The 17,187-nt window shown below is 41.0% G+C and overlaps 1 protein-coding gene across 2 annotated transcripts in view; it reads left to right on the forward strand.

Moving 5' to 3' along the window:
* Positions 1-16,918, forward strand: part of LOC104919270 (plexin-A1) — a 255,711-nt gene extending 238,793 nt beyond the window's left edge. For both annotated transcript variants that reach the window (XM_019272556.2, XM_010731243.3), the window contains exons 25-33: positions 861-1,007; positions 1,598-1,757; positions 2,730-2,833; positions 2,925-3,021; positions 5,521-5,711; positions 8,443-8,612; positions 9,653-9,865; positions 11,906-12,056; positions 13,394-16,918. In XM_019272556.2, the coding sequence (XP_019128101.1) occupies positions 861-1,007; positions 1,598-1,757; positions 2,730-2,833; positions 2,925-3,021; positions 5,521-5,711; positions 8,443-8,612; positions 9,653-9,865; positions 11,906-12,056; positions 13,394-13,489 (1,329 nt within the window). In that variant the 3' untranslated portion in view covers positions 13,490-16,918. The remainder of the gene's footprint in view (positions 1-860; positions 1,008-1,597; positions 1,758-2,729; positions 2,834-2,924; positions 3,022-5,520; positions 5,712-8,442; positions 8,613-9,652; positions 9,866-11,905; positions 12,057-13,393) is intronic.
* Positions 16,919-17,187: the final 269 nt, after the last annotated feature.

A 17,187-nucleotide genomic window follows, 5' to 3' on the forward strand; every position in this document is an offset into this window, starting at 1 on the left:
GTACAGAAAGCTGTGACACGTGAATCACTGAACTGACTGCCACTGCTGCAGAGAAGCCAAAAATGTAACATCTGGGAAGAAAAAATGTAAAATCTGTTTTAGTGACACGTAAGGAGGGTGACAGACTATATACTGAGTGAGAGAAACATTTCACACGTGTTGTGTTGAGCTCTCTGCATGTTTGGCTTCACACGGTTTTACCACAGCCTCCTGTTTATTTTCCTGACTTGTAATGTTTTGCTAGAGTTCAGTGACATGACTGAAGCAGCCCGTTATATTATATGGTATCTTTTAACATCAATAATCTAGTCTTAATTCAGTCATTGTTCAGCCTTCCTCTTGTAGGATAAATGCATCAGTTCATATATAAAATTCATGCAGGATAAATGCACACTTGCAGTTCCTAAAATGTTTTCTATTCAGCCAATATTCCAACTTCCTTTCTAGACACAGGGACAGTTATGTGACCTTATTTAACGACACTATGGGTTCATATACAATTGTGGAGACATCTGTGACACTAATTTGCAACAGCCTAAAATAGCTGACACAATAATACATATGAACTGTAGTTACATGGATAGGTATACTGCATTTTAACACAATTACCTCCGACACAGAAAGCCAGAACCAAAACAAAGTGTGAAATGATTCATGGGAAAGTAGGAGAGAGAAAAAAAGTCTAAATTGCTTTTTTTTTCAGGATTTCCTCTAATCTTTGCTTTTCTTCGTGAATTACTGGACAGTTTCCCCTCTTCAGGCCTCTAACAATTATTCAAATGAAAGACTCCGAGAATAGAGAATCACTCTTTGGCTGAACTGTTGGCAACTCCTCTTCTTTCCGTCTTCTCCCTCACCAGGAGTGTGCCGGGGAGCCTCTGTTCATGCTTTACTGTGCCATCAAGCAGCAGATGGAGAAGGGACCCATAGACGCCATCACAGGAGAAGCCCGCTACTCCCTCAGCGAGGACAAGCTCATCAGGCAGCAGATTGACTACAAAACACTGGTCAGTAAACTTCTCGTGTCTTGAGGCTTGTCTGTTTTGGTCTGAATCACTCAACGGCTTGTTAAGCTTCAGTCACATTCAACAGTGACAAAAAAAAATTATGCAAGCTCAAACTAATCAGCGGTGGCCACCATCAGGAGTGTGCTGCTGCGGGTGAGGATTTCTTCCAGGGTAAACACGGAGCTGCAGGTTGTGTTTGGAGGGAGAACGTGATCTGGCCGTGAACCGACCCAACTACTAGCCCAGCGTTAATCACATTCTCTCTCCAAACAAAACACTTCAGGTTTGGAAACATGCAGACAAACATACTTGCCCGCAGGACCTGCTACAGTTGTTTTGTGCGTAAGTGCAAATGCTGAGTTATTAAGGCCCCAAACAGACTGAATGAACTAGGAAAATGTCCAGGTTTTAAAACAGCTGCTGCAAACAAACTAGGTGTGAAAATGCTGTCGGGTACATTCAAATGCACCTAAACAATCATCCAAACATCTCACTAGTTGGCAGCGTTGTCACACTCTCTACTTAAGCCTGATTTCTTTTGTCTGTTCCCATTTTCACTTGTTACTTGTTTCTGTGTGTTTTTCTGACAGACATTGCACTGTGTAAACCCAGAGAACGAGAACACCGCAGAGGTGACGGTCAAGTGTCTCAACTGTGACACGATCACTCAGGTCAAAGAGAAGCTGCTCGATGCTGTGTACAAGGGCAGCCCCTATTCACAGAGACCCAAGGCGTCTGATATGGACCTCGGTAAGACATACAAGACTTCATGTTCTAACTGTGTGAGGCATGTGCACAAGTGTAATTACAGTAGGTAAGAAAGCTCAGCACACTCCGCCTTGTTTTAACTTGAACACACACCCTACACACATTCAACTATTCAGTCAAGATGCTAATCCAGAGGTGAACTTACATGACCTCTAATCAACGTCCTAAATCAGTATTCAAATGCTGTTTTTCATCATAATTACCCCAAAAAATCCAAAATAGCCCATGAAATGAGAAATAGTAACATTATTCATCATGCATCAACCTTAGTGGTAGTTTTGTGCGTCACAGCTCTCCTCTAACGTCACCGGCACAGAAACTGGGACACTATGACCTTGTGACAGGCTTCCAACTAGGCTACAATATGTCGAAAGAAGTCAAACGTCCTCCAAAAAGTCGAGAGCGAGTTGATGAAACTTTTTTTATTTATTTTGCTTTCATTTCGTATTTTGTTAGACTGTAATTATATTATTTGATTAAGATTCTATAAATACTTCCACACTGACTTTAATATTTTTTATTGTTTCATGGGTGATCAATTTGACTTGATAACAAAGTTGGCATAAACAGTGAGCTGGGTTGTTCTTGTCTCATTAAACTCACAATTACAATAAAAGCAAAGTATACAAGTAAATAGTGACTGCACATTTGAGGAAAATATGATATCTTGTGTCATTGGGCTCCCTTCAAAGCTTTGAATATTCATGCGTAATTCTCACTGAACCTTAAAGCCTAACTAAAAATGGTACTCGGGACCTAAAAGACACTGACAACTCGTGCGTAGCATAAAAAATACAAGAAATATAGCAAGTTATGCTCAGAAATATTAGCTTTTCGAACCAGTGAAATGATATCTGACTTCACTGCAAGGTGTTTCAAAGAGCAAATGAAACACATACACAGCACAGAGCCCTTGAATTATCCAGTCTGAACCTCTGTTCTCTCTTCCTGAAGAATGGCGTCAAGGTCGGATGGCCAGAATTATCCTGCAGGACGAAGACGTCACAACTAAGATCGACAACGACTGGAAAAGACTCAACACACTGGCTCACTATCAGGTACATGTGTGCACATCAGGTACAAGCAAGAGTCAACAGCTAAGCCGGATTCATACACTGAGTGTGTTTTGGTGTGTGTTTTGATGTGCAGGTAACAGATGGATCAGTGATTGCCCTGGTGCCAAAGCAGAACTCTGCTTATAACATCTCCAACTCCTCCACCTTCACCAAGAGCCTCAGCAGATACGGTACAATTCCAATTCTCCTCTTGACTTGATCCTATTTAAAACATGCTGTCAGTGATTCCTCCTCTCTCTAACTCCGTCCAACACACACACACACACACACACACACACTCACAACATCCACCTCTTTCAGTCGCTCTTTCTTTTTGTTTATTGTGGCCATGATTGGACTCCATTGTTTTTTTTGTTTTTTTTTCACCTCTCTCCAAGTGAATGGCAATCCTTTTTATCCATTGCTATCAGCACAGGCCAAGGCCATTCCACGGCTATTTCCAAGCAGTCCGTAAATGACAGGCATTAAAGTAGACACCTCGATCCCAGCTGACCGAGAGAGAAAAGACACCTGGCAGTCAGCGATTAGATGGAAGGGCCGGCGTCAGTATGGTTTACTTCACTGGAAAATTCTCAACTATTGAGAAGATAAATGACTGTATTATAAAAAACTGGACACTCTGATATAAAGTATCAGATATGCACAGCTGCATAGCAGCAGTGTGGATTTTTCTAAGAAATGTAAGTTAGAATGATCTTTTTCTGTTTGTGTGTGTACTATAACAAACAGATATAACACTTTTTTGGTGGGTGTTGGCATTTTCTGCTTGTATTTAACAGATGACACTCCAGAGATAGACAGGAAACATAAGGAGAGAGCGGTCAAGTTACGTGCTTTAACCATACATTTTTATCCAGTGAAGGCATAATCTGAAGAAAATTATGATACCTGAAAATAATAGAGACCTCTGTCTTTTGCTCTAACCCAGTCATCAAATAGCAAAGTTGCAGTCCTCAGCAAAATGGATTATACTCTATGTTTTATATTTGACTTAACAGAGATGTCAGGACAATGACAGTGTTTGTGTAAGGTGACTATTTTCACCACTCTACACAAAGTATGGACTTAAATTAAGTCTGCAGTAACTTTTAATATTTGTTTTGCCCACTTGGGGCAGTGGGCTGTGAACTGTAAATACAACAGTGACAAATTATGATATAGAAAGGTGTATTAGTAGCCCATTTGCACAGATACAGCATATGGAGCAACATTAGTATCCACGTGGCACTGTTTCTAGCTCTGCTTTGCTCTCCACATACTCCACAGAAGAATCTCAGAAATCTGGCTCTGTAGTGGCTAAATGTTCCACATGTCTGATCTTTTGAATATGAAGGTTCCAATAGATTCCTAGGTACCTGCCGGCCAAAACAACGAGCTGAAAGACACTGAAAAGCTCTGTGGAACTGAGGATAGCCACAGAGTTAAATGATAATTCTCTGTCAATTCAAGCAGCCACGAACTGTCAAATTATTCATTGTAAGTGTTGAAATATTAATTACAGGCCCTCCAAGTCCTATTTACCAAATAAATACCTTCAATTCTAAAGACAATCTGTTTGGAGGCGTCTACTCAAATAAGAATGGAAACCAGTAAATCAATGTATCACACAAACACCTACGCTCTATTGGATAAGGGCAGAGAGAATGTAGTTGGAGAAATTACATTTCTGAAATCAAAGGTTTCCTTTTTATGGATCAACTTACCCTGCTAAAATACACAGCTGCAGCTATTTTGCTCCACAGCGAGTACATTTAAAAAATGTGTGTTCGTCTTTGCTTTATGCTTTAATTGTGAACGTGTGGGTGTGAGCTTATGCATGGATGTGTGTGTGTAGGAGGGTGTGTTTTTAAACACAGGTAAATGTTGGCCACCAGTGGCCATGATGGGCTTGGATTCAAAGCCACTCAACACCCTGCCGGCAAAAGCAACAACAGCACTAGACAGCACCCCACTCAGCCTCTGTCACTTTTCTATCCCGTGCTCTCCCATTACTCTCCATTTCACCTGTCTCTCTCCTGACCTTTTTGTCTCTCTGTCCATTTAGCCCACCCACCCCCTTTTCCTGTCATCCCTCCTCTCCTTCCATTCACCAAACATAAAGGGATTGCAACATGCATCAGCAACTCTCTCTTTTGTCCCTCCACTTCTTCTATCCATCCTTCTTCCCCAGAAGTAACAGCTACTCAGCAGACAGTCCTCTACCTCATGTGCACCTCACCTCCCTGGTTGCTTTCTCCCCCCTCTTCATCCTAAATGGAACAGTCGTAGATATGCATCTCCTTGTTTCGCTCTAATCAACTTTGACAACTCACGCCATGAATAATGAAACAGACAGAGATGATAGCGGAAAGGGGAGGGCGAGTGTGAGTCACAGTCTGTAAAAAAGAGACAAAAAACTAAAGAAATACACTGAGTTAAGGGTGATCATCGTTTTTTTTTAGCTGACTTACCTATAAGTATAGGTAATGAGAATCTACATGTTTTTAGTTCAGTACAACCTCTATGAAGGAAAAGAATAATAGGCTGCAATACTTGCTGGCTTCTGAAAACCTAAAAATGGGATCTAGTAAGGGAATTGAGCCATTTTTTGTTGCCTGAATCTCAAGGTCTCTAACCCAAGCTGACATAGTTCTCTAAAAATAATTCTGCTTCTGTGTTTCTGCCTATAGAGAGTATGCTGAGGACAGCCAGTAGTCCAGACAGCCTACGATCCCGAACACCCATGATCACCCCCGACCTGGAGAGTGGAACCAAATTGTGGCATCTTGTGAAGAACCACGACCACTCGGACCAGAGGGAGGGTGACCGAGGCAGCAAGATGGTCTCTGAGATCTATCTGACCAGGCTGCTCGCTACAAAAGTAAGTCACAGAGGGGTAAACTACACACAAGTGTTTTAACAGGTGATTCCAGTCAGGGTGGAAAAACCTCTCAAACAGCACTTAGAAATGTTGGGGGGGTCGTAAAACTCTCCACTGAAACTCAGACTAATGGAATCTTTTCAGCATTATCAGCTCTTTAAAACAGACTGATCCACCTCACCTATTTAATGGTAGAGGGAACTACAGAGGTCATTGAGGAGTCTTAAAATGTATTAAATCACATCATCAAGATTCAAAGCATTGCTAGATCAGGTTAATGTATATACATTTTACATTTACAGTTATTCATTTGACACCTTTGTTCAAAGTGGTGTACAAATGAGGTACTGTAGATCAAGTAACGGCCAAGTTCCTACAAGGCTACAACTTCCAGTCAAGTGTCAGCTCCAAATTTCACCTGACAAGAGTGCTACAAGGTTGCAGGTGCATAAAGTAACTCATAGCAGAGTGTCGAGCAAATTAGAAAGGTTTTTTTTTTCTTGACAGAGAGGTAGAAAGAGAGACTATGCCAGGTGAGTAGGTACTTTCGGAAGAGTACCCTTGAAATGAGTTTGGTAGCTCATCAACAAAGTAGCATGCAGGAGGAGAGTTTGCCTCACAGTGATTGTAGGACTAGTTGTGGTGCATTTGCAGATCATGGTGAATGAGACGGCTAATAAACCTTGAATGAGGGAGTTCAGATAAGTGGCCACTTTGTATTAGTGATGTGAATATAGCAAGAGGGAGCCGGAGAAGGGTGAGGGAAAGTAGAGTGACACAAGCTGTTTTCGGCTCGTTGAAGACCAGACATGTTGGCACATTTTGGAGAGGTTTTACCCTGTACGCTGGCAGCTCTGCCAAAGGGGCGTTAACAAGAGTCAAGGAATGATAACCTGTGCTTATTCAAGGAGAAAGATGCTTTTTCAAGTAGTTGAGCACCATATTCAGTCAGATAAGATCTTTTTGTGGTTTTTTAGTGCGGAATGAAGAATGAAGATGACCAAGTGACGAATGCTAAAGTTAGTTGGTAAAATCACAACTCCCAAATTTGAGATCCACGCCAAGACAGTGGGGTCCTCTGAAAGCATGGACAGATAGAGCTGCGTATCAGCGTACCAGAAATGGTAACAAAACTATGTGAGCAGATAACCAGACCAAGGATGATGGTGTATACTGAGAAGGGAAGAGGACCAAGTACTAATCCTTGTGGTACGCCAATAGAAAGACAATGAAGCTTCTCTTCATGGTGACTGGTTGCCCTATCAATGACAGGAGTTAAGTTGAGTGGAATGACCTTGACTAACTCTTGAAACCATACAAATTTAGTTTGCAAGAGGACATCTGAGATTTAGGGACAAAAGTATACACAACAAACTCTGGATAGGAAAGTTTTATATGGGTTTAAAGATTGATTTTTCTTTAGTGAAGTTACCTGAACATGCATAAACTTAAAAAAATACAAAATAAGTGGAGCACGTATTATGCGCATGACCACAGGCATGTTGTGGGAGAGATGGGTTGTAATAGTACATACTGGACTATAGATTCTTGATTGCTGATCAGAAAGGATCCATGTATGCTCAAGCACATACATGGATAATTTTGGATAGGGCATATAACGATAGGCAATTGTTCCATGGGAGCATTTTAATTTTCACTGGTAATAAGGAAAAGTAGATTAATAAAAGGTGAATTTGTGGTGCAGAGGGCAGGGATGCACATACAGGATGTGATAGGAGACAGACTAATGCAATTGAGAAGCTCATCTTATCCTTGTCTCTCCATAGCTGTCTTTCTGTGTGTGTGCTTGGGTGTCTTGTCTATGCAGACCTCAGTACTTTGATCCGCGACTGGGACAGAATTCACTCCTGTTCCTTTTCACACCGGCTGACTAAATACGATCCCCAAACATTTACATTGTAATAGATTCTGCCAGATGGAAACGTCTGGGAAACAAATGTGTTGTTAGGGAAATTCATTTAGCTACATTTGATGTAATTATTTTGGAGCATTGTCATTGGAGGAACGTGCCATCCAAATCCAAGAGCCGTGGTTCCTGTTTATGATTCTGTCACAGTCACAGAGTTATCGCTGCTATTCTCAGTGGGGCTATTTATACTACAAATGTACACACTTATAGCCCATTCCGGCGCGGTGAATACAAGTGGGAGGAAATGATAGACTGTATTCTGTCACACAACGCAGTCAAACTCTATTTATTGTCTTTATTTTCTGAATGTTCAAAAGATGTACTTCTCTTCACATTAACAGGTAGATTTGAAGTTTTTGGGGGGTGTTAGTTTAAGGTGAGGGTGGGTGGATTAATTATGACTAGCATCACGAAAATGCTCTACACCAAAAATCAATATAAGCAAAACAAATCTACATCTACATCACATCTAAAAACAAAGCTCAAAATGACTCACAATAATAAGGCAATATCACCTGTTTTAAAATGTCAAAGGAACTCAGTGGCAAACTACGCACAAAAGGCCATCAGCTATTTTGAACATTACATCACATTATGACAACAAAGAAAAAACAGAAATGAAGTTGTCCCAGTCGTAACCAAATAACTAACCAAAACAGCAAATAAATACAACAAATTCTGAGATTAAAAACAACACAACAACAGCATAAAAACAAACCAGTATTAGATCAAATTAAATTCATTGAAGTCCTTCTTCAACAAGTTCTCTTGTTTTCTCTCTGTCCTCGTCCTTCTGTTCAGGGTACATTACAGAAGTTTGTGGATGACCTGTTTGAGACCATCTTCAGCACGGCGCACAGAGGAAGCGCGCTGCCGTTGGCCATCAAGTACATGTTCGACTTTCTGGACGAGCAGGCCGACAAACACTCCATCACAGACTACGACGTACGACATACCTGGAAGAGCAACTGGTAAGAGTTACTCTCTTTCCTACTGACAAAAGCTGTTACAGCTTAATGGGAGCTGGACACTGGCATTAAAAATTTCACCTCCAACACATTGAGATCTTCAGACATCTTTACTTTTGACCCTTGTTATATAATTCGTAGAGAAGAATAATATGTTGGTTTGAAATAACAGATGTCATCACTTTAAGCTTTAGGGCATTATGATGGGCATTTTTCACTATATTATTATTTTTCACTATATTCATTTAATGAGCATTTATTCATCATCATTGCAGTCCTATATTGGACCCAGTAGTTCAACTTGTGATCATATATACAGTAGACTAAGATTTGGATGTGTTTTTCATAGTTTGGTTAAAAGTTTATCTGAGTCACATGACTGTGGTTACTCGACAAAAATCAGTGTGTTCCTTGGGGCTGGGTAAACACTGATGGATAGAATGTAATTGGGTGTCAGATAAATTGTAAATAACTTGTAAATTAACGTCAGTCATAATGTTATATACATCTACAAATGTGTGGAAAGTAAATATTTTGTGAACAAGCATATCAAAGTAATTAATTCAATAAATCCAGGTCTACAAAATGCATGAAAAATTAAAATAGTTTCTGCGTGGGACGCTTGCTCATAATTTACTGGATGATTTAATAACATCTTGAGACTAGCATTGCAATATTCAGCCTATAAATTATTTATTTGCTTTTATTTCATTAACAGTTTTTTGTTGTAAGTTCTGACCAATTACATTTTTTGCTGGTCAGCTGCCGCTGAGGGCCATGACACCTACTGAGCAAGACTCACACAGAGACGATAAGAGAATATAAACCATGAGAAAAACAAGCTGTAATGCACACAGTGCACTAAACAGAAGTGAAAAAGATGAAGTACAACATGAACATTAGTGAAATAAGCAACCCAAGCAAAGCACTTAATCACCTTGAATGACAGCTAACACAAAGTGTGTGGTAATGCAGGACATTGCTAGGTTACATTTAATAATATATAGTTAAATGTTTCTTTCCATTCTGTTTTTCCTCTCCAGTCTTCCTCTGCGGTTCTGGGTGAACGTCATCAAGAACCCCCAGTTTGTTTTTGACATCCATAAGAACAGCATCACGGACGCATGTCTGTCTGTGGTGGCCCAGACCTTCATGGACTCCTGTTCGACATCAGAGCACAAACTAGGAAAAGACTCACCTTCAAATAAGCTTCTCTACGCTAAAGACATCCCCAACTACAAGAACTGGGTGGAGAGGTGAGTCGATTCTGAACCCAGACAGACTGGAAGAGGTTCCATATGAGATGTTGAAAGCTGGACTGAACTGCAAATTTGGCCTCAAAGAAAAATGATGTAGAGTGCTGAGATTAAACTGTATGATTATAAGAACATAACAGGCTGAGGTGTATGTAGTACTAGCATTTAAAGAATTACATCAACCTGTCTCCAGGCCTATAAATATGATATACAGTGTACACATAGTGACGAAAGTATCGGATAACACCAGCTGTGTCTGTGACATTTTGAACTTGCCATGTGAATTCAACATTTCCCTTTTGATTCTTCAAATCCACTTCAGCTGTAAAGGAGCAAACGATGTAAAGAAATAGGTGAAAGACGGATTTTGCAGCGACTGTTTGCCATCTCTCTGCAAACGGAGGCTCACTGAAAAATGTCCCCCAGTTCACCCTTCATCTTTTATTCAGCTCCAGAATGTTTAACTAAACTCGAGATAAGTTATGCTCCGCCGACGCTTGCCACAGTCGCTGTTTCCACTTTTGGGGAAGAGTCCAAAAAGACTCTAAGTAGCTTTGTTTGGCACTGTGCATTGCAGCTCCTCCTGCAGCATGTATTGAAGTTGTGAGGGATGATGAAAGAGTCTGGATTTTCATCCAGATTGCCAAGATACCATGTTTACAGAACAGAGAATAACGCTGATGCTAATGAAATAGTGTATATGTTTTCTGATTAAACTTTGTTAGTTAAAAAACAAATTATACATCCATTTTGCAGCCTTCCCTCTCTCCTGCTGCTGCAGCACTCAGGAGCTAAAAACAAAGGAGCACACAGTTATCCTGATACAGGGTCCATTTCTTTAATTCAAGTCCTGAGGCCTGCAGAGATATTTGGAGGCAGTATGAGATAAGGATTTATAGGTGATAGTTAATTGGCTGCAGTTAAACCTTGTTTCTATTATGCCTCCTAACCCACACTCAACCCCGGCCTGCCCTGCTGCAGTAAACCTTGAGATAGTTGAGATATGGATTCTGCAAACAGGTCCCAGTACAGCTCAATACTGGGATATATTCTTAATATACTGCATTGTTCACTCTGTGTGTTTTCTGGCTGCCTCACTTTCAATGGACTTTTTTTTGTTGTTGTTCATGGCTGCAGTGAACAACACTGAGTCGATACAGTGAAGGTTGTTGTTGCTCTGACAGAATGGACCTCAAAAAGTGCTCAGTCATCATTAGGGACTGTATGAGAATTATTCATACTTTCTTTTGAGCCTCCCATTGAAATAAAGACTGCAGTGCCTTCTGCCCAAGACCTCAAAATAATAGTATTTATGAGTAAAGATCTGCTAAATAAAGCCAGTGAATGAATGAACTGGACACACTATATTCGCCCCTTCATGGATTTTATTTGATGATAACGAAACTAGAGGTGCATCAATAATAAAGCTCACCAGACAATAATCGAGTACATATAAATCTGGGAAAAGACAAAGTTTAAGGTGAAGTGTGTGTGTGATTGAGTGGAGTATAGCATTTTAATTGCTAACTGCAACACCCTCTCATCACTCTCTCCTTTCTAGCGTGAAGGTCAAGCTATGATGGCTTTTTTTTAAAAAACAAGCCTTAAATCCAGTGTAGTAGAAGCAGTCAACTGAATGTCTCTTGCCTCACCCTCCGCTTGGACATGTAAAGACGCTACGGTGGCTGTGAAAAGGGTGAAAGGCACTATCTAGAGCCAGTGTTTAGTTTGGCTGTTGTGTGCTACTGTAGAAACATGGTGTCCACCATGGCAGCCTCCATTGAAAATGACCCATATAGTGTCTTTAGGTTTAAGTTCCTCTGCAGTTTGGAAACAATGCCTCTCACATGTCTATTTGTCTTTGAGCTTGGTACTGAAACATCAACTAAATACTGAACCAGGAGCTATCAATCCCCCAGTTGGAAGACTGGTCAACAGCTGCTACTGTTTGCATTCAGAACATTTAATAACTAAATAAATCCTGTAAGTTCTGGATGGAATACAAATATGTGCCAAACTCTGACCCGACCTCTCCTCTAGGTATTACTCTGATATCTCCCGCATGCCGGCCATCAGCGATCAGGACATGAGTGCCTACCTGGCAGAGCAGTCCCGCCTGCACCTCAGCCAGTTCAACAGTATGTCTGCGCTGCACGAGATCTACTCCTACATCACCAAATACAAAGACGAGGTGAGCTCCCGCCGACAGGAGTGTTTGTAATTACTGGGGAGCAGGGTGTTCTGTGTCATTCCCCCCTTCACTTGTTCTGACTAATACCAAGAGGTCATTTTAATTCAATTACACTGATAACCAGTCCACATCGGTACAGGCTGCAAGGTATCATCGCCATTAGGATGCACATTAAGGCATGAGCTTAACACATTATGTAGCTAATGGAGCTTCATTAAATTTATGTGATTTCTCCCAAAGACCTGAATGTACAATAATTTGTACGAACCAGGAGCGTGTGTTTCATCTCTTTGAGGAATAGTTTGATTGGTAGTTTGGGGAAATACACTTATTTGCTTTCTTGCTGAGAGGTAGATGAGAAAATCAGTAACACCCTCCTTTCACTGCCATCTTGAGAGTTAGATGAACAGGTAAACATGTTCTTATCTAGTCCTTTTAAAACCAACACATAAAAACGAGTTTGTTGTTTGATTCTCTTGGCCGGAGCACTGACTTCAGCCGGTTGCCTGACAACCTCACAGTGACGACAAGACTCATGGAAGTCACGGCTCCGGCCAAGAAAAGCAGATAAGTGTGTATGTAGAGTACAAACAGTGTGATGAGTACGTTCCTTTGTGGATAGTTATTATCCGTCCTCCTCTCCATCCCTCCCATAAATCACAGTGGTTCGTGTCCTCCTCCGGTTCCTGATGGACAACCATATGTCCTCATCATCCTCTTTTTTTCCCCAACTTTATCATGCTTTCATGTGGGCTCTTCCACTCCCCTCCTTCCTCCATCTCCATCCCTCCATCACAGCAGTATTACAGTAGTTACGTTGGTTGCTTGCAGCTGGCTCCATTCAAACCAACTGCTCCCCTTCATTACAGCCTATTATCCAGATGTAGGCAGCTGCATGGTCCCCATCGCCTCTAACACATGCCCTGACCTTCCACGTACACACACAAAAAACAGGCATGAAATGTACATGGACGTGCTTAACACACACACTGATGCACATGATGCACACACATAAATACAGTCTATTTGCGCTATACCAGCTCCTCCCTCCCCTTGTTCATGTCACACTTAATAAGACGCCAACACACACATACTCCTGTACACACTTCCAGTGGCCGTTAACATGCCATCACAGACATCCACCGGCCGTCACATGTTGTCAGCATCAGTTTAAAATGTAATCACTGACAACGAAACTGGAATTAGCTCCAGAACACTCTTTCTAGACAGCACCAAAATATTTAGGGCAGAGGCGCGTAGTAGAAGCACCCAGGGTGCTTTGCTTCATCCTTTAGCGAACTGATTAAGGTGTGACGATGTAATCTTTCTGTGTCTAGATCCTGTCGGCGTTACAGAAGGACGAGCAGTCGCGCAGACAGCGGCTCCGCGGCAAGCTGGAACAGGTCATCGACACCATGGCCCTGGCTAGCTGAGGACCGGCCAATCACACGCCCTCGGCTAGTGGACAACTGGCCAACCAACACGCCTTCCCCGACAACCTTTGTGACATTTTGACCCCTCGACGTATGAAGTCTGTCGTTACCGCCCTCACAAACAACAACAACGTACAGCAGCGGAAAAAAAGACTGCAAGGACACAAGCACCCAGCAGCAGCAGCACACTGGAGAGACAGCAGAGTTTGGATCTAAGGCCCCGCCGGCCGGGTTGGCTTTTTCGTTTCGTTTTTTTTTTTTTTTTTTTCCTCACTCTCTTTCTGAGCCACCAACCCAACCCCGAACGACCAAATCAAGTCGTACCCTCAGCCTCAGACGATATGGACCTCAGCTGAGGACAGCGTTTATTTTCATCAAGGCCCTCATCACATGTAGAGTCCTTCGAGAGAAGCAGTTGGGTACTTTGGTCACAATCAGGACCAGTACTTGCACAGTGGTGACCAAAAGCTCATCTAGCTGGACACAGAGCTACAGGAAAGGTACACAACTAAGTCCACGGTTCAGACTGCGAGCCAGTAACAATCCAGGATATATTATCGTGATACTTGATCCCTGTGAGGAATTTTCTCTTTTCTGTCGCTGTCCTCCACAGGGAGGTCAGGGACAGCTACATTGCAGCAGCCACAGAGTTGATCGCTCTGTTGCTCAGAGACACTTCAGCAGGGTGGGCAACTAGGAGGAAGGAACTTTGCAGGGAAACTCTTCCTCCAGTACTGACTCTCCAACTCTCTTATCAACAGGAACTCCACTGTAGTCTAACAAAGGACAACTTCAGTTTCATAACCCTGCGTTTGATTTGTTATTGCGTTTTATTTCACCCCCCAAAACTGCCTACTCTCCCCAGTGCTGTGCCACTTGTGTTACTGCTGAATTTGCACAACAAAGCTAAATCAAAAGAGAGAAGAGGATATATGAATATAGATATATATAGATATATAAATACAAACCTTTTGTTTTTAAAACAGATGAAAAGTTGAAAAAAAAATGTTTTTCCATTGTAATGTACAAAAGATAAGATTTGAGAAGAGGATTTGATATTTCCAAGATGAAAAATTATGAAAACACAAGGAAAAAGTCGTCCTGTGCCATGTTTTACTTTGAATGTTGTTTAGTGCAAAGAGACTTCTTCTTTTCGTTAGATCCAAACGTGCTATGATGAAACTGTTGTCATACTTAGTGACTGAAAGTGAGAGTTTAAAAATAGGTAAATGGCAAAAGTATATATATATTACAAACACTTTCTATATTTCATGAAGTCTTGGAGGCCGATGTGTGCTACATGTTTGGCTCTAAAAGTAGTAAAAAAAAAAAAAAAAAAGACAAGTGATAGTCTGGAAGTCGCCTATGAGCCAACCCGACCTACAGTGCTTTTTGTGTTTGTTTTAGAGAAACCAAATACATCGAGGCCCCGGTCAGCTGACTTGAGACAAGACAGAAGTCATTTCTGTGGAAGCCGGCCTCACGTTGTGGTAGCACACAACCACAGAGGCACAAGGCAGTCGTTTAAGTTGAACACCCGGCACACCGTGCTCCGCAGCTTCTCGATCTTGTTTTCCAGACTTCCCCCTCTTGTCTGAAAAAATTGATACGGTGTGCCATCTAAAAATGAAGGCCAGATTTGATGTGCAGAAGGTGAAACAGTATTGTTTAATATTTGGCTTGTTTTCTAGTCTGCAGTGAAGGTGGTAAAGCTAAAGGTTCGATTTTTTTTGTTTTCTTTTTTGAAATGTGAATGTGGTTTCTGAAAAAGATAATGAAATGTAGCTTGATTTATGTAAGTGTTTTTGTACCAGTTGAAGGCCTTTCTCTTTTTTCGTTTTGTGGTTTTATAGGGGTAAAAAAAAAAAAAAAAAACTAAAAAAAAAAAAAAAAATCCCTCCAGTACGTGCTGCTCCACATTAACTCGCAGTGCTTAAAAAGACATGCATTCATAAACAAGACATTCCTTTCTCTTGTGAGTGTAAAAAAGGGGTACACGGCTAATGATAAAATACAGAAAAAAAAAGATGTTAAACAAACCAGGGTAATATATACTATATGCGGTCGTCCATCCTGTAAGAGCTTATGAAATGTAGACCACCAGATACATTAACAACCACATCAGATGGTCAAGAAAAAAAACTCATCTACTTATCACTCATGTTCCTGTTTGTTTTATAACAAATAGAACAAAAGCAGGTTAAAATGCATCAGATGCACCTTTTAGAACAATACGACTTTAAAGGAAACAGTTACAGATGCCTCAAAATCATTTCCATTTTCTTCCTCTTCCTCTTCTTCCTCTCAGCAGTGCTTCCCTCTGATTTGTTTTCCCGGTGAAAGAGACGAAGGGCCACACTAGAGTCCTCTGTTTCAGTCCAGTTCAGATAACATAGAGCATTGCAGGTCCATCGAGAATCTCGCAGTCCAGGGTCCCTGTAAAAGGCCTGGTAGGTTTACTTCTAATCTTCAGAGTTATCACTTCGGTTGTTCAAGAAGCCCATACTAAGATTGTTTGAGCTACAGCTTGAGAAGAGGAAACTGAAAGTGGTAGTTATTTCCAAGTCAGTCTTACTTTCTTGGCTTTTTCTGTCTTGGTGATGGATCATTGTGATTGCAGGGAGCACTGCTCTTCAGTACAATCCAATGGACCAAAGGAAAACCCCCAACATTATTTTAAGCACAGTAACAACCCACCCACAATAATCCCTGAACACATCCCGTTTTATCACTATCCATGGCCTCAAACAATGGAGTAAATGCTGATGTTCAGCGAGCTAGTGCAAAGAAATTTCAGGTTCTTTGATGGCAAAGCCACATATTTCAAGGCTGAACTGAAAAAAACAGTACATATATAGTATTTCAAAATTTTAATACACATGCACTTCTATGTTTGAATGATAAAAATCACATTCTCATTTGTGTTCAATGACATGAACACCAGACCAGCAGACAGCAGACTAAATGTGAGAGCAACACTTAAAAAAAGAGCAGACAGACCACTAACTGACGTACCCCAAGTGATAATTGTTCAGCCACAGCTGTTTAACAGTATGAAATTAGACTGTGACTGTTGCACCTGGTGCGATCGGTGAGTCACCCTAAATTTGGAGTGAATTCACGCCTCGGCACCTTTTAAAAACTGGAAAATAATAATGAAGTTTTGATGAGAAATTAGACTGAAATAATCTGAATTGTCATTTCATGTTCCACTGCTAAGGACCGGACTCCTGTTAGCTGTTAGCTGATGTTAGCAACTGCAAATCAGCTGATTACAGTAGCTAGCTAACATGCTAGCATAAAAATCAGTCAGAAAGATTAATTATTGGAATGACTTTTTCCAGCTATGCGCATATAAGTGAACAATACCGCCGTGACATCAACCTTGCGTTATTACTCAAACACTGAAGACCTCCGACATGGCCGACATTTAAAAAAAAAACACACAAACTTGCTAACTTTGATTTGTTACTTTCTTGCCATCTCCATTGTAACATCTTTTTACTTTGTCTTGGTGTTAAGTGTTTTGTTTTTTGTTTTTTGGAATATGTACCTGCACCAACCCTTATGCCACCAAACACATATTGTTGCTGTCAAGTGAAAACAAGTCTAGCAAAAGTACATTTCCCTTGACAGATTTCCAATGTTTCATGAAACCCTTTAAAAAGTACATTCATATCTCTAGATATTAACCCATG

The sequence above is a fragment of the Larimichthys crocea genome, chromosome XV (assembly GCF_000972845.2).
Source record: "Larimichthys crocea isolate SSNF chromosome XV, L_crocea_2.0, whole genome shotgun sequence".
NCBI classification, from domain to species: Eukaryota; Metazoa; Chordata; class Actinopteri; family Sciaenidae; genus Larimichthys; species Larimichthys crocea.